This window comes from Delphinapterus leucas, chromosome 1, assembly GCF_059928025.1.
Source record: "Delphinapterus leucas isolate spDelLeu-1000000601 "Yukka" chromosome 1, BTC_Dleu_Yukka2, whole genome shotgun sequence".
Classification (NCBI taxonomy): domain Eukaryota; kingdom Metazoa; phylum Chordata; class Mammalia; order Artiodactyla; family Monodontidae; genus Delphinapterus; species Delphinapterus leucas.
The window spans coordinates 81346067-81368705 of record NC_143129.1 but is presented as its reverse complement, the minus strand read 5'-3'; the positions used below and the strand labels follow the sequence as shown (position 1 = coordinate 81368705).

Here is a 22639-nt window from a genome sequence, read left to right as displayed (position 1 = left end):
GCCCGAGAGTTGGATTGCTGGGTATTATGATAATTCTATTTTTAGTTTTCTGAGGAACCTCCATACTGTTTTCCATAGTGGCTACCCCAACTTACATTCCCACAAACAGGTATAGGAGGGTTCCCTTTTCTCCACACCCTCTCCAGCATTTGTTATTTGTAGATTTTTTTAATGATGGCCATTCTGATTGGTGTTAAGTGGTATCTTATTGTAGTTTTGATTTGTATTTCTCTAATAATTAGCGATGTTGAGCATCTTTCCATGTGCCTATTGGCCTTCTGTATGTCTTCTTGGGAGAAATGGCTGTTTAGATCTTCTGCCCATTTTTTGATTGGGTTGTTTATTTTTTTGTTATTGAGTTGTATGAGCTGCTTGTATATTTTGGAAATTAAGCCCTTGTCAGTAGCATGGTTCGCAGATATTTTCTCCCAGTATGTAGGTTGCCTTTTTGTTTTGTTTATGGCTTCCTTTGCTGTGCAAAAGCTTAAAAGTTTGATTAGCTCCCATTTGTTTATTTTTGCTTTTATTTCTATTGCCTTGGGGAGACTGACCTAAGAACACATTGCTACAATTTATGTCTGAGAATGTTTTGACTATGTTCTCTTCTAGGAGTTTTATGGTGTCATGTCTTATATTTAAGTCTTTAAGCCATTTTGAGTTTATTTTTGTGCATGGCGTAAGGGAGTGTTCTAACTTCATTGATTTGCACACGGCTGTCCAGCTATCTCAACACCACTTGCTAAAGAGACTATCTTTTCTCCACTGTGTATTCTTGCCTCCTTTTCAAAGATTAAGTGACCATAGGTGTGTGGGTTTATTTCTGGGCTCTCTATTCTGTTCCATTGATCCATATATCTGTTTTTGTGCCAGTACCACACTGTTTTGATTACTGTAGCTTTGTAGTATTGTCCAAAGTCTAGGAAGATTATGCCTCCAGCTTTGTCATTTTTCCTTTTGGATTTCTTTGGCAAGTCTGGGTCTTTTATGGTTCCATATAAATTTTAGGATTATTTATTCTAGTTCTGTGAAAAATGTCATGGGTAATTTGATAAGGATCACATTAAATCTGTGGATAGCTTTGGGTAGTATGGCCTTTTTAACAATATTAATTCTTCCAATCCAAGAATATGGGATATCTATTTCATTTTATATTTACTTCCATACCTCTATTATAATTTGATTATATTATTCCTACTTGATGTTTCCTATTCAAGCAATATTGCTTAATTACCTGCTATTGAAGATGGGACTTTAGCTCCATTTCCTCCCCCACTCCACTACATATTTGTACCTTTACATCTGTCCTATCTTCTTACTATAGTCAAATTACAATATTTGTTAGATTAATATTCAGTGTTTATACTGCTATGACTGTAAATAATGAATTTAGCAGAGCCATATAGAGAATACTATCCTTACTTTTTACTTTCTTTTAAACATGTTGTTTTAAAATTATTTTGAAAATAATTAACCCATTTTATAACACTTTATAAAGTATCCCATTACAATTCTAATTGGGTTTTTGTTAAATTTATAGTTTAACTGAAGAAGAGTCACCATTTTTATTAAATGTGGTATTCCCAACTAAATGTGTGATGTTTCTGTTTTATTCATCTCATCTTTTGTTTCCCCAAATAAAGTTTCTGTTTTATTCATCTCATCTTGTTTCCCCAAATAAAGTTCTGTCATTTTATGTTTCACATATGCCCCTTTAAATTATTCCCAAGTATTTTATATTTTTATTACAATTATGAATGGGATATTTTTTCTTTGTATTGTTGGAACGGAGTAATTATTTACCAGGAGTCAGAATATCTGGTTCAAGTACAAGCTCTCCATTGGGTAAATCCTTAACATAGCTTTGCTGAGATCTGTTTTATGATCTATTAAAGGGTAATAGTAGTACCTCACATTTTTAAATCAGTATCAAAATTTAAACAAAGCAGAGCTTGTGAAATTACTTTTTGAATTATAAAACTGTAAAGCAAAAATAAAATATTTAGGTATATAGAAAGAAAAGCTGTTATTTTTGTAGCAGTATCTCATATGCAACAACTTTTCTGAACTCTTCTGTTTCTTCAAACAATTTTTTAAACAGCTTTATTGAGGTATAATTGACATACAATAAACTGAACATATTTAAAATTTATAATTTAATACTTTTTTTTTACCCCCTTAACCATTTTAAAATGTACAGTTCAGTAGTGTTAAATATATTCACATTATTGTCAGTGGAATCTCAGAAATTTTTCATCTTGCAAAACTAAAACTCTACCCATTAAACAACTCATTTCCCCCTCCCCTACCTCTGGCAACTACCATTCTACACTTTGTGAATTTGACTACTTTAGGTATCTCGTGTAAGTAGAATCATACCTTATTTTTCTTTTTGTGACTTGCTTATTTCATTTAGCATAATGTCCTTAAGGCTTTTTCATGTTGTAGCATATGACAGGATTTCCTTCCTTATTAAGGCTGAATAATTATATTCCATTGTACATGTATATCACATTTTGTTTATTCATCTGTGGATGGACATTTAGGTTGCTTCCATCTCTTGGCTGTTATGAATAATGCTGTCATGAACATGGTTATGTAAATATCTCTTCAAACTTCTGCTTTTAATATACCCAGAATTGGGATTGCTGGATCATATGGTAATTCTATTTTTAATTTTTTGAGGAAATCGCCACACTGTTTTCCATAGCAGCTGTACCATTTTACATTCCCAGCAGTGCACAACAGCTCAAATGATTTTTTTGATTGACTAGGTAAACAGTTGTGCCTTTTGGAAAATAATACTAAATTTTTTCCCTCCCTTAATTTTAGTTTTTTTTTTGTATCATATGTTGATGTTGGGAATATCTCAGGCATCTCGTCAATCCTAAGATGCCATCAGTTGTAAGATGCACTAGTATTTTATGTACTGCCAAGAGAAAAAAGCTACCAATTAAACAACACACGTTGATTATAAGATGCATCCCAATTTTAGGAACAATAAAATGTGAAAAAATGTGCACCTTAGAATTGATGAAATACTGGATAATAATGATAGTAATGTGCCTTTTCCTTAAAAAATTGATAAGGTCAAAATCCATAGTAGGATATATTTAATTTCCGGCTAAGCCTGGCAGACTAAACATACTTTTAAGCTACTTCTTCCTGAAAGCTCACTAAAGTAACATTAATGGATTTTAAGAGGCATAAACCTGCAAAGAGAAGAGGATGAGACACAGCAGATGAGAACAGTCAACAGTTTTTAGAAAATGAATGTTTGAATGAATCAACATGACTTTGGTTATCATGGAAGAATTGGTGAGAGGCATGTGGAAGGTTACAAACAAACAGGCAGTTAACCTAAGAGGAAAAAAAAAATGTACAAGAGAGGAAGCCCTGGTACAGTACGTGATTTAGTTGTGAACAATGTTTACATGCTTACAATAATCAATACTCATTACTGATTTAATTAATTAATTAATTAATTTTTTTGGCGGTACGTGGGCCTCTCACTGTTGTGACCTCTCGCATTGCTCCGATAGCGCAGGCTCAGCGGCCATGGCTCACGGGCCCAGCCGCTCCACGGCATGTGGGATCTTCCCAAACCGGGGCACGAACCCGTGTCCCCTGCATCGGCAGGCGGACTCTCAACCACTGCGCCACCAGGGAAGCCCTTGATTTAATTTTTATTGAGGTGTTGAAGGAAGAAGAAGTGAGAGTGTAGGAGTGGTATAAGAAAGCTAAAACTTATTTATTTATTTTATTATTATTATTATTTTTGGCCGCACTGTGTGGCCTGTGGGATCCTAGTTCCCTGACTAGGGATCGAACCCATGCCCTCTGCAGTGGAAGCATGGATTCTCAACCACTGGACCTCCAGGGAAGTCCCTAAAACTTATTATTTTTAACAACAAGTCAACATTGTCTAAAATTGATAAGTTAGGAATTAGCAGCATAGGCATGACATTTAGAATTATGAAAGGAATATCACAAAAAACTGTTTACAGTGCTTTAAAGTATCTGTGTAATGAGGCTGTGGAATCAGGAGACTTATTTTTATTAGGCATTTCTTAGTAATACACATTTTAAAAAATTATGTATGTCTTTTACCTTAATAAAAAATTTTTAATTAAGGGAAAAAGGAATCTAGTGTGGTAATATTTATGTTTTTCACTCAGGGCTAGTCAAGCAGTATAATCTTGATTAGAAATGAGTGAGGAGAGAACATTTTACTGCCCCATGTGAAAATAGGTCACTTAGAGCTGCTGGAGTAGATGTTCACTCTGGGTAGATGACCCACCTCTGCCCTGGGGAAACATTCATCAATATTTAAGTGCTATTACTAGTCAGACACAGTTCTAGGTATTGGGGAAACTGAATAGATAAACCAGTATTCATTTGTTTGTTTTCCCTCTTTACTTCTCTCCCAGCTTTTCAGTAACTGATTTAAATTTGACCTGGAGCAGCTGAGTCTTTTGGTGATAAACAACAGAATGTTCAGGTTCTTCAGGACATTGGTGGCAGTTCTTATTGAGCATCGCCTCTGTGAATATAATCCTCTCTGACTAAGTGAATCCTTGCTTATACGGCTAGGACTGGGGAGACACTGGCATAATCTTTCCATTAGGCAGTCCCAGGCAGGATATTAATATCCTTGTGTGGTTCTTAGAGGAATTTAACAGCTAAATGATGCTAATATAAATGATAGTAATAGTAACTATTTATATATATTTATATATACTTCACAAAACTATTAACATCTTTTATCTCATTTTGTTGTCCACCTACAAGATGAATGTTATTCCTGTTTTACAGACTGAGAGGGTTTAAGTGACTTACTCAAGTGCATATTCGTCGCTGACAGCGAGAATTTGAACTAGTCTCTTAACTTCAGTCCTGAATTCATTCTGTTATGCAAATATTTTCCCTTAAAAGACTATGGGGAATGATTTCTGCCTTAAGGAAATCAGCAGTTTTCTGATAAAGATTCAAGTGGGCCCCTGCCTGGTGTCTGTGTAGAGTTGTCCTTTCAGTAACTCACTGAGGTTAGATCCTGAATGCCCTAGACAAATGGCTCTATTTGTTCTTTTTCTTTTTTTCCTCCCAAAGATCAGTTTTCCCTTCCATTAGATTTTTTAAGTTTTTCTTGGAGTGGAGGAGGAGTAGAGTAAGGTTGGAAAGGGGATGTATGTTTCATATGGCTGAACCAGGAATAGTTTAGAATTAGCATATTAGAATATTATATCTGGGTACCTTCATGCCTGTATCAAGTCCTCTTTGAAAGTTTTTCGGTTCATGGTCTCAGATTTATCACTTCCTCTCTTCCAGTTGTTACCACCCTAGATTAAGGTCTTGTTTCATTTCATGCTTAAAGTACCACAACATCGTTGATCTCCCTTGTTTCATTCTCTCCTTGGCTTAAATCATTTGGGCAGTCATATACAGATCAATCTTACTTAAAAAACAACAATAACAACAGTTTTTTTATTATTTATTTTAGCTCTCTACTCTCCTTAAGTCTAAATTCCTGTGCCTGCTCTTTAGGATCCTTCATACCCTATTAACCTACCCATTCAGAATTATTTTTCATTGTCCCCTAACATGTACCCTTTATTCAAATCAGGCAAGTCTGTCTCCTGAATGTATTTAAGGTCAAACCCATTCCTGTTTCCTGACTTTAGCTTGTAGTTTCTTCTATTCAACCTCTCCTTTGAGGTCCAACCGAGACTTCCTTGAAAACTACGGTTAGCAATAAGCTCTCCTGTTCTGGCTGCATGTATCACTTACTATTTATGTCACACATTTTTTTGCTACTTCACTATTATCTTTAATACAGTATTGTATACTATCTTGCAGTGTTCTGTAATTCTTTCTCATGTATAAATTAACCAGAATTTAAATCTCTTAACAGGAGAAACCAGATCCCTCATGTGCCTAGAAGAATCCTTGAGCACATACCAGACACTCATTAAATACTACTTATTCCAGTAAATATACCCATGTGGCAGAGTTTACTGGTGATAACCAGATGGATAAGAGTTATTGTGAAAATGAATCTATGTCTCTTTATTTTTATCAAGAATGTACTTGATACTAATTTTTACATTTCTTTCTTCCCTGCCTTGTTTTGGTGACAGGCTGTTGATGATGTGAAAAAAGGTTACATCAAAGCAGAGGAAAAATCCTACCAATTACAGAAGCTGTATGAACAAAGGAAAATGGTCATGGTAGGTTTATGTCCCCATAATCTCTTTATAAAATGCCCCTTTTTATCTCTTTTTTTTATTTTATTTAATTTTATATTGGAGTATAGTTGATTTACAAAGTTGTGTTAGTTTCAGATATACAGCAAAGTGACTCAGTTATACATATATCCATTCTTTTTCAGATTCTTTTCCCATATAGGTTATTACAGAATATTGAGTAGAGTTCCCTGTGCTATACAGTACGTCCTTGTTGATTATCTATTTATCCCTATTTTACATATAGTAAAATATAGAGTGTATATGTTAGTGTGTATATGTTAATCCCAAACCTCCTACTTTAATGCATATAGTGTGTATATGTTAATCCCAAACCTCCTAATTTATCCCTCCCCCCCACCGTTCCCCTTTGGTAACCATAAGTTTGTTTTCGAAGTCTGTGAGTCAGTTTCTGTTTTGTATATACATTCATTTGTATTATTTTTTAGATTTCACATATGAGTGATATCATATGGTATTTGTCTTTCACCTCCTGACTTCCTTCATTTAGTATGATAATCTCTAGGTCCATCCATGTTGCTGCAAATGGCATTATTTCATTCTTTTTTATGGCTGAGTAATATTCCATTGTATATATGTACCACATCTTCTTTATCCATTCCTCTGTTGATGGACATTTAGTTGTTTCCATGTCTTGGCTATTGTGAATAGTGCTGCAGTAAACATTGGGGTACATGTATCTTTCTGAATTTTGGTTTTCTCCAGATGCATGCCCAGGAGTGGGATTGCTGTATCATATGGTAGTTCTATTTTTAGTTTTTTTTTGGTTTTTTGTTTTTTTTACTTTTTTATTGACAGAATTTATAGCAGTTTCATATTACAGAAAAAACTAAGGAGATAGTACAGAGTTCCTATCTTACTTAATATGGTACACTTGTTATATATTAACTAAGGTCCAACAATTATTAATTTCCTTAGTTTTTTTTTACATCTTTATTGGAATATAATTGCTTTACAATGTTGTGTTAGTTTCTGCTGTACAACAAAGTGAATCAGCTATGTGTATACATATATACATATATCCCCATATCCCCTCCTTGTTGAGCCTCCCTCCTACCCTCCTTATCCCACCCCTCTAGGTTGTCACAAAGCATTGAGCTGATCTCCTGTGCTCTGCAGCAGCTTCCCACTAGCCATCCATTTTACATTTAGTAGTGTATATATGTCAATGCTACTCTCTTACTTCGTCCCAGCTTCCTCTTCCCTCCTCAAGTCCGTTCTTTATGTTTGCGTCTTTATTCCTGCCTTGCCACTAGGTTCATCAGTACCGATTTTTTAGATTCCATATATGTGCGTTAGCATACAGTATTTGTTTTTCTTTTTCTGACTTCACTCTGTATGACAGACTCTAGGTCCATCCACCTCATTACAAATAACTCAATTTTGTTCCTTTTTATGGCTGAGGAATATTCCATTGTATACATGTGCCACATCTTCTTTATCCATTCATCTGTCGATGGACATTTAGGTTGCTTCCATGTCCTGGCCATTGTAAATAGTGCTGCAGTGAACACTGGGGTCCATGTATCTTTTTGAATTATGGTTTTCTCCGGATATATGCCCAGGAATGGGATTGCTGGGTCATATGGTAGCTCTATTTTTAGTTTTTTAAGGAACCTCCATACTGTTCTCCATAGTGGTTGTATCAATTTACATTCCCACCAACAGTGCAGGAGGGTTCCCTTTTCTCCATACCCTCTCCAGCATTGATTGTTTATAGATTTTATTTTTCGATATATTTTTAATTGAAGTATAGTTGATTTACAATGTTGTGTTAATTCTGCTGCACAGCAAAGTGATTCAGCCATATGTGTGTGTGTGTGTGTATATGTATGTGTGTGTATGTATATATATATATATATATATATATATATACATACACACACTTTTTTTTTAAAACATCTTTATTGGAGTATAATTGCTTTACAATGCTGTGTTAGTTTCTGCTTTATAACAAAGTGAATCAGCTATACATATACATATATCCCCATATCTCCTCCCTCTTGCGTCTCCCTCCCACCCTCCCTATCCCACCCCTCTAGGTGGTCACAAAGCACTGAACTTATCTCCCTGTACTATGCGGCTGCTTCTCACTAGGTATCTATTTTACATTTGGTAGTATATATGAGTCCATGCCACTCTCTCATTTCATCCCAGCTTACGCTTCCCCCCCCCGTGTCCTCAAGTCCATTCTCTACATCTGCGTCATTATTCCTGTCCTGCCCCTAGGTTCTTCATAACCGTGTTTTTTTTTTCTTAGATTCCATATATATGTGTTAGCATATGGTATTCGTTTTTCTCTTTCTGACTTACTTCACTCTGTATGACAGACTCTAGGTCCATCCACCTCACTACAAATAACTCAATTTCGTTTCTTTTTATGGCTGAGTAATATTCCATTGTATATATGTGCCACATCTTCTTTATCCATTCATCTGTCAGTGGATACTTAGGTAGCTTCCATGTCCTGGCTACTGTAAATAGAGCTGCAGTGAACATTGTGGTACATGACTCTTTTTGAATTATGGCTTTCTCAGGGTATATGCCCAGGAGTGGGATTGCTGGGTCATATGGTAGTTCTATTTTTAGTTTTTTAAGGAACCTTCATACTGTTCTCCATAGTGGCTATACCAATTTACATTCCCACCAACAGTGCAGGAGGGTTCCCTTTTCTCCATACCCTCTCCAGTATTTATTGTTTTATAGATTTTATTTTTCAATATTTTTAATGAAGTATAGTTGATTTACAATGTTGTGTTAATTCTGCTGCACAGCAAAGTGATTCAGCTATATATATATATATATATACACACACACACACACACATATACACATACTTCATTTTAATATTCTTTTTCATTATGGTTTATCATAGGATATTGAATATAGTTCTCTGTGCTGTACAGTAGGACCTTGTTGTTCATCCATTCTGTATATAAAAGCTTACATCTGCTAACACCAACCTCCCACTCCATTTTTCCTTCAACCTCCTCCCCCTTGGCAACCACCAGTCTGGTCTCTGTGTCTGTGTTTCTGTTTCGTAGATAGGTTCATTTGTGTCATAATTTAGATTCCACATATAAGTGATATTATATGGTATTTGTCTTTCTCCTTCTGACTTCATTTAGTATGATAATCTCTAGTTGCATCCATGTTGCTGCAAATGGCATTATTTTGTTCTTTTTTATAGCACTGAGTAGTATTCCATTGTATATATGTAACACATCTTTATCCATTCATCTGTTGGTGGACATTTAGGTTGTTTCTATGTCTTGGCTATTGTGAATAGTGCTGCTATGAACATAGGGGTGCATTTTTTTAAATAAATTTATTTATTTTATTTATTTTCATTTTTGGCTGTGTTGGGTCTCTGTTGCTGTGTGTGGGCTTTCTCTTGTTGTGATGAGTGGGGCCTACTCTTCATTGAGGTGCGTGGGCTTCTCATTGCAGTGGCTTCTCTTGTTGCCAAGCACAGGCTCTAGGGGCACGGGCTTTAGTAGTTGTGGCACTCCAGCTCAGTAGTTGTGGCTCGCAGGCTCTAGAGCACAGGCTCAGAAGTTGTGACACACGGGCTTAGTTGTTCCGCTGCATGTGCGATCTTCCCAGACCAGGGCTCTAACCCATGTCCCCTGCATTGGCAGGCGGATTCTTAACCACTGCACCACCAGGGAAGCCCGCATATATCTTTTTGAATTACGGTTTTGTATAGATATATGCCCAGGAGTGGGGTTGCTGGGTCATATGGTAGTTCTATTTTTAGTTTTATGAGGAACCGCCATACTGTTTTCCACAGTGGCTGCATCAGCTTACATTTCCACCAACAGTGTAAGAGGGTTCCCTTTTCTCCACACCCTCTCCAGCATTTGTTATTTGTAGACTTTTTGATGATGGCCATTCTGACTGGTGTGAGGTGATACCTCATTGTAGTTTTGATTTGCATTTCTCTAATAATTAGTGATGTTGAGCATCTTTTCATGTGCTTTTTGAAAATGCCCCTTCTTATCTCTTAAATCTATTCTAGTCATTTTTGAAAGATGTTTACAACCTGGTCAGTGGCTTAACTGATTTAAAAAGAAGGAGGGAGATACAGACCTTGATATAAAGTCCATTGTGTTCCTCCATTTAGCACACAGAAAGCTTATTGTGGTATATATAGGTATATAACTTTATTATTAATAATAACCAAACAGTATTCTTTTTGATAATAAAAAGTCCTAAAATTAGATGTGTAAAACATTTAATATGATAAAAATAAGATTCTGTAAGAATTAATATTTGGATGTTTAACATTAGAAATTATTTTAGTTGTGATTTAGCAATCACAAAATCATTTGTTTTCCTAACTCCCATCTGTGCAGTTGCTTAAACATTTACGCTCAGTAGTGCGTTTGGTTAGTATGATATCCTAGAGCTGTGTTGATTCCATAGCTGCTAGCCTCATGTGGCTATTTAAATTTAATTTTAAATTCATTTAACTTAAATAAAATTTAAAATCCAGTTCTTCCGATGCATTAGCACATTTCAGGTGTTGAGTAGTCACATGTGGCTAGTAGCTACTGTATTGGACAGCCCAGATATGGAACATTTTCATCATCACAGAAAGTTCTGTTGGAGAGGGCTACCTATGATATTCTTGGAATATTTCAAAATTAGTTTTGAATTGGTATCTGCTGTAAATAGAGGGATGAAAATTGTCAAAAATAAAATTTGTGAAGAACACTTATGAAAACTTGCACCCATATCATCTTAAAACTTCTTTCTTGGCCAATTCAGATAGTTGAAAATTTTCCAGTTATAGTTTTTCATAATAGTTTTCGCACAGTTTTTACACAAGGCAGTAATTGCATTGGTAATAATTCTGATAGGTCACCTGAATTTCTTTTGTACTTTCTGAGAAGTTCTTAGGAGGGAATGTTGATCCATCTAAATTAATTGTATTGGGACTTTCCTAGTGGCACAGTGGTTAAGAATCTGCCTGCCAATGCAGGGGACATGGGTTCGAGCCCTGGTCCGGGAAGATACCACATGCCACGGAGCAGCTAAGCCCATGCACCACAACTGCTGAGCCTGTGCTCTAGAGCCTGTGAACCACAACTACTGAGTTGGTGTGCCACAACTACTGAAGCCTGTGCGCCTAGAACCTGTGCTTGGCAACAAGAGAAGCCACCACAATGAGAAACCCGCGCACTGCAACGAACACCCAACGCAGCCAAAAATAAATAAATAATTTTATTTATTTATTTTTTAAATTAATTGTATTGGAATAAGAATGGAAACAAGTTAGCCACTGAACTTAAGCCCATAGTCTTATATCTAGGTGGAATAGTTATTTTATCACTCATGTGACAAAAAGGGAACCATCCACCAATGTTCTGCATACCAACAGGCTGAAATAGACAACACAAAAATCTTTTAAATAGAATTAAGTTTTGGGACTTCCCTGGTGGTCCAGTGGTTAAGACTCCACGCTCCCAATGCAGGGGGCCTGGGTTCGATCCCTGGTCAGGGAACTAGATCCCACATGCCACAGCTAAGAGCCTCAACTAAAAAGATCCCGCACACGGCAACGAAGATCCCGCGTGCTGCGGGGCAGCCAAATAAATAAATATTTGAAAATAAATAAAAATGTTTTTTAAAAAATAGAATAAAGTCCTGGCAGAATTTTGGTAAAGGGAATTTTGCTATGTGGGAGACAGGATTTTAAAACTCAACTTCCACCTCTTCTTTAAGATAATGGTATTGTCTTCTATATATTAATGCATGATTCTGACCAACACATCTGCATCTTCTACTGAAAAGGGCTATCCACCTCTGCAATAGTTCTTTGCCTTTGTCAAAGCCAGCAGAATCAAAGTAATTTCATAAGGCCTTCTGAATATGGAATACAGATTGTTTCTTTGCACATATAGCACTCTAAACACACTAGCTTCCATTTATACATTTAACAAAAAGTATTTGTTGAGCACCAAGTGTGTGCCAGGCACAGTGCAAAGTGCTAGAGAAATAAATAGGTTTGGGTTGTTCTGTGGCAAAATATAGAAAATCTGAGTTTAACAAGCATAGTAATCTATTATGAAATTATTTTTTAGGCTCAAGTTTGTATCTTGTAATCCTCAGTTAAGAACGCAAGTGCAGTTAGTACATTGATAGGTTTCCCCATGGGTCATCTGAACTGAGTATAAAATATGCTTCTCTTGAAAACCTAGTGCCAGTGTACAAGTGTGTACCGGCCCCATAATACTGCAGTCCTATTTTAAAGACCTCCCCCCTGACAAAAGTTTGGGTTTTATTCAGGTATCAGTGTTCAAAGACATTAGCCTAGTCAATGGTCAATACATTGAAACTACCACCTCAGATGGACCCTTTAGAGCCCGTAGGTCTTGATACCATTATGATAACAACTTAGCACAGTTGATAGGCCTGAGATTAGGCCATATCACTACGATTAGTTGCCAGATCACTGTGAGACCTTCAGCAATTCACAAACTTGTCACTTTCAGTTTCTTTTCTGTAAATTGGGGATGTTCAGGTTGCTAGCTCTCAAGTAGAATCTTGACAAAATACTCCAAAGTTAACAGATAAATAAGCTTTGTGTAAGTTCCCTTGCTCTCCGAATACAGAGGACAGCTCATACCTTTGCCATAGTTTGTAATACCCAGTGTGATCAAAATGTTTTTGTTTTTTACCTGTTTGCAAAGTTAGATTGAATCTCAAATTAGGATGGTTGAGAATATAGTGTACATAAGACTTGTTTTTTCTTTTCTCTCTCTCTCTCTTTTTTTTAAGTCTTTAATACTTATTTATTTATCTTATTTTTGGCTGCGTTGGGTCTTCGTTGCTGCACGTGGGCTTTCTCTAGTTGCAGCGAGCGGGGGCTACTCTTCGTTGTGGTGCACGGGCTTCTCATTGCAGTGGCTTCTCTTGTTGCGGAGCACGGGCTCTGGGCGCGCAGTCTTCAGTAGTTGTGACTCGCGGGCTCCGTAGTTGTAGCTTGCAGGCTCTAGAGTGCAGGCTCAGTAGCTGTTGCACACAGGCTTAGTTGCTCTGTGGCATGTGGGATCTTCCCGGACCAGAGCTTGAACCCGTGTCCCCTGCATTGGCAGGCGGATTCATAACAACTGCACCACCAGGGAAGTCCCTCTCTTTTTCTTCAACTCTCACACAAGCAGTGAACATGTGTAACTTATGTCTTGCCATTGTTGAACTGACAAATAAGAAGTTCCTGGGTTTGGGGTTCCCTGGTGGCGCAGTGGTTAAGAATCCGCCTGCCGATGCAGGGGACGTGGGTTCGAGCCCTGGTCCAGGAAGATCCCACATGCCACGGAGCAAATAAGCCTGTGCGCCACAACTACTGAAGCCGCACGCCTAGAGCCTGTGCTCCACAACAAGAGAAGCCACTGCAATGAGAAGCCCGCACACTGCAACGAAGAGTAGCCTCCACCCGCCGCAAGTAGAGAAAGCCCGCACGCAGCAACGAAGACCCAACACAGCCATAGATAAATAAATAAAATAAACTTATTAAAAAAGAAAAAAAGTTTCTGGGTTTGTGTTTGTCAACATAATTTTTAATGATTTCACACAAGGCAGTATATGTGGAAGTCAGTGTTTCTCAAAGTGTAGTTGCCAGCCCAGTTACATGGGAATCACTTGTCAAGCCTGCTCAAAATGCAGATTTCTGGACCCCACCTCACATTTACTAAACCAGAACCTCTAGGGGTAGGATCTAGAAATATTTGTGAAGATTTTGACAGAAACACCCTAGTGAGTCTGCAACTTTAGGTGCTTGAGAAACACTACCCTTGGAATTTGGGAGAGTTGGCTTCCAAGTTTCCTCTCAGGCCTTTATTTCAATTTTAGATCTGGTTTGACCCTTGGCAGGTTGTTTGGGAGAACAGAGAGTTCTCCAGAGTGGACCTCCATCCCTCGCCTAAAGTGTTTTGCTCTGTTAAGTACTGTCTCTGCTTTAATAACCGTCCTATTTCAGTATTTACCTATCTTGCTGAACATTGAATATTTATAAAATGTCCCATGCCATACCTGTCCCCTTCTCTTGCCTGATGTGCACCATCATCTAAGTGGTATACAAATCAAGGAAGGTAATTTAGGATACATATTTAGCTTCTCAGAATTTAATATGAAAGGAGAATAGACAGGATAATTTTTTGTTTGAAGTACATAGCTACACCCTTATGTAAATATGTTTGAAAACAAAAATTAACTTTCCTTTGGAAATTTGGATGTATGTAAAATTTTAAATATTTCTTCTCTATGTTTTCTGCAAATCGAGGAATGTAGAGATTGCCCACTTAAAACTGAGAAATACTACCTGACCTGATAATCTCAGGAAAACCTTAAATTTCCCCGATGACACCTTACCTTAATGGAGCCTTTAAAATTTTTTTTTAAAGCTGTCATGTATTGAATACCTAATTATGTACTAAGTACTATGCTAGATACTTTTCAAGGTCACAAATAACTGTATGGTGTAGATGCTATTATTATTTCCCTTTTTATGGAAGAGGAAACAAAGGCTCCTAGGATTTAATAATTTGCTAGAGTTCAAATAACTTGCCCAAGGTTACAGAGTTAGGAAGTTATGGGTCCAGGATTCAAGCCTGGGGCGTTCTGGGCCCAGGCTCTTGATCACTACTCTGTGCTGTTTGCTGCTTGTTATAACCCCAGAAGAGTTCTCGCCTATATCATCCACTGCCTGTCATATTTACCAAAGTATAGATAGTAGCCAGAGATTTATTTTTGTTCATAGTGCCAGTAGAAGGCCTAAGCAGTTTATCACTGGTTCAGGATGGATGATGGTCAAGGGGGATGGATGGGGTAACGGAGGGAGACAGAGAAGAAAAATGATGCAAATGAAGTATTTTGGCACTTCTGTATTGACCCTGTCCCTGTGTTCTTGCTACCCCTTTATAAGTTTTCACCTTTAAAGTTGCTATTATTTTCCCCAAGCAGAAGTAAATACAAAGTAGGGAAGGGAGCCTGTGGTGTATTTTTTTTCCCCCTGGGCCCTTAGGTCTTCCCAGACAGTCCCTGGTGGCAGTAGAGACAGTCTTAGGTGCCATTCCTTGGTACCAGAGCCATAGGTTGCCTAGGGTCCTTTTTGTGCCTGTCTCTTCTTTTCTCCTGGTGAGGCGGAAGGCAGCTCTCCAGTGTATTCTAACCTCCGTACCCATCTAGTTGAAATCAACTAGGGTGCTATACCTTTGTCTTCTCTCTAACTCTCTGCGCACATCACCACTATGCCTTGTTCTTCCTGTGTGACATGCAGATGGGGGTGTCACACAGACTTGAGACTATTTGCTTGTTTCCCAGGCAATCACTGAGGAAACCAGGTCAGAGTCCCTGCATCTTCTTTTTTCCTTATCATCTTTCCCTATTTCTCTTCTCTCCTTCCCATTCATTATCTTTTACTCTCTCCCCTCTCAACTCAACATAGTGAGTTAAGTAAGAGAGAGGCCAGCCTTAACTGTAGAGGAGAAGGGACAAAGAGTTTAGAGACCTCTCTGGATCAGTCTTGGAGCATTGTACCTGTGAGGGTCACATATGTCACTTGTTTTGGGTCTAGATGCTTTTTAAGGAGACATATATGCTGGAGACCCAGGGGACAGTGGGGCTAAATGGGACTAGTTGGTAATAGAGAAAGGATCAGAGGCCTAGAAATTAAACCTGGCTTCTAATCCTGGTTGTGCCACTTACTATTACCTGTGACATTAAGCAAGTCTCATTATTATTCTGAGTTTCTGTAAAATGACTAACTTTTAAAGTTTCCTTCAGCTTAAACTTTTTATGAATATGAGATTTGGGATAGCTTAATCCTCATCACTGAGATCATTCTAACTTTTGATTGGAGAAGAGATGAGAAACATTAGCTCTCTTACCTTAATTATAAGGATAGATTTGATTGCATCCCTTAGGTACAGTGAAAATAGAGGGCTGGACTAAATGGCATTGTGAGTTCCCTCTAGTCCTAGGGCTCTTGGTTGCAGTATCTCTTCTGGCTTCATTTATATATAAGTAGAGAAAGAGAGCAGGGTTGGAAGTATGGAGTTGGAAGTTAGAAGGATAAAGGATCATCTAGGAGTCCTGTCCCAGCTTGGCAATGGATGTGAGACCAGAGGCAAGGTCTCCAGGTTGCGAGGTTTCTCTCGGTTCTTTTGTGTGCCATCGCAGCAGCTCCTGATGACGGTGTAGTTCCATAGTAACACTGCTTCTCTTTCCTTTTTTCTCTAGTACCTCAACATGCTAAGGACTTGTGAGGGCTACAATGAAATCATCTTCCCCCACTGTGCCTGCGACTCCAGGAGAAAGGGGCATGTTATCACAGCCATCAGCATCACGCACTTTAAACTGCATGCCTGCACTGAAGAAGGACAGCTGGAGGTGAGAGTTCATTTAGCATGTAGCTGGGAAGTCAGGGGGCATGGTCCAGGAACACCAGGAATACTTCGATACTCACTTGCTATGTTTTAATTCCTCCTTGTGGGGGAACTGATATCAAGACTGTTTTGACTGGGGTAAACAGGCTCTGGATCTACACTGCTCCTCACCTTCACTGGCTGCTTACACTGACTTTTATTCTTCTGTCACAGTCTTTTCCCTGAAATGATGTAGACATCTCTACTGATTTCTTTTCTGCTGTCTGGTTCAGAACCATCTTACCTAAGCTCCCCAGCATTCTCAAACTTATGCTCTTGTTCTCGGTTGTTTAGAACCAGGTAATAGCATTTGAATGGGATGAGATGCAACGATGGGATACAGATGAAGAAGGAATGGCCTTCTGTTTTGAATATGCTCGAGGAGAGAAGAAGCCTCGATGGGTTAAAATCTTCACACCATATGTGAGTGGTAGTTGGGGAAGCATGCACGGGGAAAGTAGATTGGGCTTAAAGTTCTCCTTAAGCTAAATGCGTAAATGGAGAGAGCTGTAGAGCAGTTGTTTTGAGATCTGAACCTGTTTGAATCCTAGAGCCCCAGGTTCTTCCTGGCTTTCCTTTAGGCCTGAGTAGGATTGGCAATTTCATATCCCACTTGACTCACAGTTAACCACTAGAAGGAGCCAGAGAATAGCAGATGAGCCAGGCCTGGGTTTTATGGAGCTTGTTAAGGTTTTTCTCTAGGCTGAGCAAGTTTGGAAGGTGACTCTGGGCAGGAGTTCAAAGGCATGGTCCTCTGGTGCCTGGTCTTGAGAAGCCAGTGAGTGTTGCTCTGTTTTTTTTTCAGTTCAATTACATGCATGAATGCTTCGAGAGGGTGTTCTGCGAGCTCAAGTGGAGAAAAGAGGTAATTCTAAACAATCTTGAATTGGCCTTTTCATCTTTTTTTGTTTGTTTGTTTAAAATGTATAGTCCTGTGGCCAAATACCTGGGGCCCTCATCTCCATCTGTCTAGGAGTATTAGTTAGAGACTGGTTATCCCATGTGAGCCAGGATATTCTTCCAGAGAGGTTATTAGCCTTGGACGCTAAACGGACTGTGCCAAAAAGCCCTCCTTCCATTGTCTAGAGATTGGCCATTGGCTACAGGCTATTCCATCTCTCATAACTTCATGCACCCTTCTCTGCTTGTTTTTTGTCAGTCGCCCTCCGTGTTCTTCCTGACCCAGAAGGGCAGCTGTCCTCAGTTTTAGCCATTCTGACTGGGTGAGATGTGAAAGAGTCTGTCTAGGCTAACCAAGAGTGTGTGTGCATGAGAAGGTTTTTGCTGCTGCTTTCCTGCTGTCTGTATATGCCAGTGCTGGAACAGAATTTAAAACATTCAGAATAATTAGCTACTTACTCTCAAAGAATATGTTCCCAAGGTTCAGAGGGTAAAGTCAGGAATAAGAAAATTTATATTCTTGGTATAGTAGAAAGAACATTGGGCTCTGGGAATCAGATCTGGATTCTCTCCCAGCTTTTTTTCTCTCTGTGATCTTGGACAAATCAGCCTCCCTGGATCTCAGTTTTCTCATCTTTCCTCATCTGTGAGACAGGAAGGCTGAACCAGATAGTTAATATCCTAGGTCCCTTCCAACTCTAAAAGGCTATGATTCTTGATGGAAAGTTATATCAAGTGAAGAGGCCAATCAGATCAAGTCATCCATCCAGTCATACATTTTCTGTGTGAGGGGTTGTCTCTAGATGGGAGGAGATGAGGACACCTAAGGCTTCCCAGTAACTCTTTTCTTTTTTTCCTTTCAGAACATTTTCCAGATGGCGAGGTCACAGCAGAGAGATGTGGCCACCTAGCCTTTCGTTACCCTCTTCCCTTCTCTTCACCCTCATCCTCTTATCCCTTTCGTCTCCCATGTCAGACAGAGTAACCATTAACACGAAAGAAGAGAAAAAGGAAAAAAGTCATTATATTCAAAAGCCCTAAACTAAATATTATTAATAATGCCTCTGAATTTCATATCTCTGGAATTGAGCTGGTAGAGAACAACAGATGGGTCAGCACCAGGAGTCAACTGAGTTAAGACAGGAAAAGAAGTAAGCCCAACCAACTCGCCAAAGGTATCTTTGTCTTTTCAACTGGGCCTCATACCAACAGACTCTCCTTGTACTATATTTTTAGAACTGGAACTATGAACTCCATCCATTTGCACTGTTCAGGCATATATATGTATGTATGTAAAAATTATATATACACAAATCAGCTGCACGTATATACATATATATATTTCTTTTTAAATTTCATATTGATGGCAGTACCTTTTTTAGCTTGTGTTTTTACACACCTTTCACTAGAATTCATGACTTCTCTCTTGCTCTCTTTATTTTGAAACAAACTTTAAAAAGGAAAAAAAAAATTTACAGGGAAAAATACCTCTCCTCATGAAGGACTCGAAAAGTTTACAACCTGCTTGGGTTTTTCCCCCCTTTTTTGTATTGAATGAAGATTCTGGATCATGGGTTGCCATAGAGTCTGAGGAGCAAGGAGCATAGTTTCTTTATCTTCCAAGAGGCTGCTGGGGAGGAGAAAGAGGTGTTTCTCAAGGGCAGCAAGGCTGCAGATTTGCAGCGAGAGTCTAAAGACTTGGTGTGGTCTCTCTTGATTCCAAGACAACTTTCCTGGTCCATCTCTGTCTCTTCCACTCATGGCTTTTAGCCACATTCCACATCTTCCTGCTTCCCGAGGGCCCCCTGTATGCTTTCCCTCAACAGGCCTAGAATGAAGGGGAGGGCGGGCTCAGGAGGTTGACGCCACAGACACCTGAAACACTTAGTGGTCATGATTTCCCATTTCCCTGCTCTTTCTGAAGCAGGGATGGTACTTGGGACCAGAGTTAAAGCTGATACCTTTAGGCACAAAGATTGGACTTAAGTAGGGGGAAGGAAAGAAGAAAGTCCCTATGAATATAAGCTTGTCCCTACTCCATTGCTGACCAATAACCACCCATAACTATTACATTCTCTGTGACTTCCTTAAACGCCCATGTTGGGGAAGGATCTGACAGCATCCCCAAGGCCTTGGGGAAACTTGGAAGGGTCGGTGGCCCGTGCCGGGCAAACCATACCCCGTCCAAGCCAGCTGAGGACCCAGGAAGGAGCAGTAGTAATATGGGTGATTTGGGTTGGATCTCAGCTTTGAATTAAAAGGAACCTGAAGGAAAATCTTTTTGTCCCTCAAAGAGCTCCTCATCTGATCTTGCAGTTAGACCTTTTGAGACCTGAGAGCTACATCCCAGGATCTGGGGCCAGGGCTGACTGGGGTAGAGCAACATTCTCAACCCCCAGCCTCCAAGGGTACTGCATTGGGAGCTCTGATGCAGTCAGGCTCCGATGCCCCTGAAACATTTTTGAGCCTTCTTTACTTTTTTCCTTCTCTACCTTCTAAACAGAAACCTCCATAGAATGGCATCTTTGCTTTGTCTAACTGGGAGGCAGCCATAGTTGGTTGTAGTCAACTCCACTGAGCAGTGTTGGGGTGGCTTGAAGCTTCTGTTTTTGTAACTTGTTTTTGCAGATTGTTGTGAGGCCACTTTGCTTTCCGTCTCACTCTGTTGTCTTGGCAGGCGCTTGCCCCAGGGGGTGTGGGATCGTATAGGACATCCTATCTTTCCTCACCTTCTCCAAACCCAGGTGGAATCACAGAGTGCAAAATGTAAGAAAGCTGAATGTTTAAAATTGCAGAGAGTGATCCCTGATTTGGAGGCTTTGGCACAGAATTAACTTCTTCTGGCTTAAATGAATTTAATAATGAGCCAAAGGACCCTGGAAAGAAGGTATGTTGATTGCCCACTCCAAGATGCTGAAGAGGCTTTTGGCACCAGCTTTGTTCAAACTTTAAAAATAGCAGTTTGCCCCTATTCCTTCAGAGTGGGAGAGGAATGAACAAATCTGGGAGTCCGTGGGAAGCTCAGATGCTGACCTGTGATGTGAGAGTAGCGGGGATGCCTTTAGCATGCATAGACGCTGCTCCTGTGTCGTTCTGACCTGGCACTCACTTGGTGCTTGGAGATTGGGTGAGGGCCCTGTAGGTAGTTAGCCTGTTTAGCCCCTGCTTGAGGCTGTACCACTAACAAAGCCCCAGCTACAGTGAGAAGGGGAAAGCAGGGAAGCCCTGGAGGACAGCGCCTTCTTCTCTCCCACCCACAGCAGCGTCCTGCAATGGAGGCAGAGGTCGCTGTGGCTGTACAGCTCCATCCAGTCAAGCTCTTCTTTGCACGAAGCAGTGTTAGTGTGATACCCTTTCCCCCTTGCTCTGCACTTCCTTTCTTGAATCCCTACCACCTTTCTCAGTCCAGGGTTCTGCCCAGGGAGTCTTCTGCTCAGTCTCTTTTTGCAGTTTGTCTCCGGGAAATAGAGAGGCTCCCCTTTCCCCCTGCTTTGCCCCAGCAGAGCCAGCAGGATCTCCCTGGTCTCTTGTTGTCCTCCCTTCCCAACAGAGAGTTTCTATCCATAAAAACTCAGAGTTTTTATGGATCAGGAGAAAATGCAGGCCCTGAGACACCTATCCCTGCAGAAAGGGTTCCCTTGGGCCATACTTTGGGTTTTCTGCTCCTTATATTTTTATTTTACTCTCCATTTTTCTGCCCTCCCCTTGCCCTAGGTCTAAGCTCAGCACAGGCGAGTGCTCGGGGCAGCTCCTAGGCCTGGACAGCTCTCAGGGAGGAATTAGAGAAATGTTCAGCATCCCCGTGCCTGGCCCATCCAGTTTCATCCTTTAGTTACGCAGGCCAGTAGCTTTGGGTTATCCCTTCTTACATCTCCAAACCCAGTGCTTGGAGCAGCAGCTCTAACAGGAGGTGATACCTCTCTCTTTCATTTCAGAATTTGCCAGCTTAGGGGCCTGGCTCTTGAAGGCAGTTTTCTTAAAGGGGACTGCATCCTGGGTGACCCGAAGTCTCCAGACCTAGAGGGACAACTGTGCCCTCCCTTCTCTGCTTCATGTTCTCTGGCTGGATTGATTCAGCGGTAGAAACCATTTGGTCTTTTGCACCCCAGCATACCGCTAGGTTCCTTCCAGAGTCACTGTGTCACATTAGCTTCCTTTTGGAGGGAGGGTGATGTGGGTAAATACTCAGATAGCAGAGGCAGTGGGTGTGCATCTTTAGTTCCCCATCTTCCAGTTTCACCTCCTGCCCTTCTCTTGCCCTAAACCTGAGCACATCATGCCAGGCCTCACTCATACAGGATGGTGTCAGCTTACTCCTCAGCAGTAATCTAGGGTGTGTGGGAAGCTTAAGGCTCTGGGGAAGAACAGAATCAAAGAGGGGATGATGTGGGTGGAGGCACTGGCCAACTAACTGCTAAACTTGGACACCAGTTTTATATCACATCCCCCTTTGTAAGCCAGTGAGCAGGGCTTCAGTTTTCCCCAGACCATGCACACTTTTAATTTATTTGAGAGAAACTCTAATTGTATTTTCACTGCAGTATCTTGTATTTTTTATTTGTGATTTAAGAAATGTGAAGAGAAAATACACAGACACATAATGGCTAACAGTGTTTCTTTCATTCCTTGTTCTAGAGCTAACCACTCTAAAATTGTTTGGTAATGTCACTTAGTGTAATTAATTGTAACATATTCTTTTAAATAAATTGATTTATTGATGAAACTATTTTTTGGTTTCCTAGACTTACAAATCCTTCGGGTTGTGTGGGAAGAGGTGAAGAAAGACGTTTGAGATTTGAGTTTGAATGATCAGTCTGAAAATGGGAAGGAACATCTGACTAGTTCTCCTGACCAACTAGCTAGTGAGGCGGTTGTTTGAGAGCAGGAGATGGGGAAGGGTGGGAAAAGGAGAAGCTGGGAGGCCCCTGGTCCAAAGTTCTATTTCCAGAAAATTCCTCCTTTGAAAATTCCTTCTTCCCCCTCAACCCTCAGGGTTGGTTGTGCCAGCTTGCACAAACTCCACGTTAAGACTCACAGGACTTCTGTTCC

The 22639-nt window shown here is 39.8% G+C and overlaps 1 protein-coding gene across 3 annotated transcripts in view; it reads left to right on the top strand.

Moving 5' to 3' along the window:
* SNX27 (sorting nexin 27) overlaps positions 1-22318 on the top strand; it is a 103786-nt gene extending 81468 nt beyond the window's left edge. For 2 of the 3 annotated variants that reach the window (XM_022564162.3, XM_089915449.1), the window contains 5 exons: positions 6135-6224; positions 16506-16655; positions 16985-17113; positions 17496-17555; positions 18454-22318. In XM_022564162.3, the coding sequence (XP_022419870.2) occupies positions 6135-6224; positions 16506-16655; positions 16985-17113; positions 17496-17555; positions 18454-18501 (477 nt within the window). In that variant the 3' untranslated portion in view covers positions 18502-22318. The remainder of the gene's footprint in view (positions 1-6134; positions 6225-16505; positions 16656-16984; positions 17114-17495; positions 17556-18453) is intronic. The other variant, XM_089915448.1, reaches the window with a different exon arrangement.
* The last annotated feature ends 321 nt before the right edge of the window (positions 22319-22639 follow it).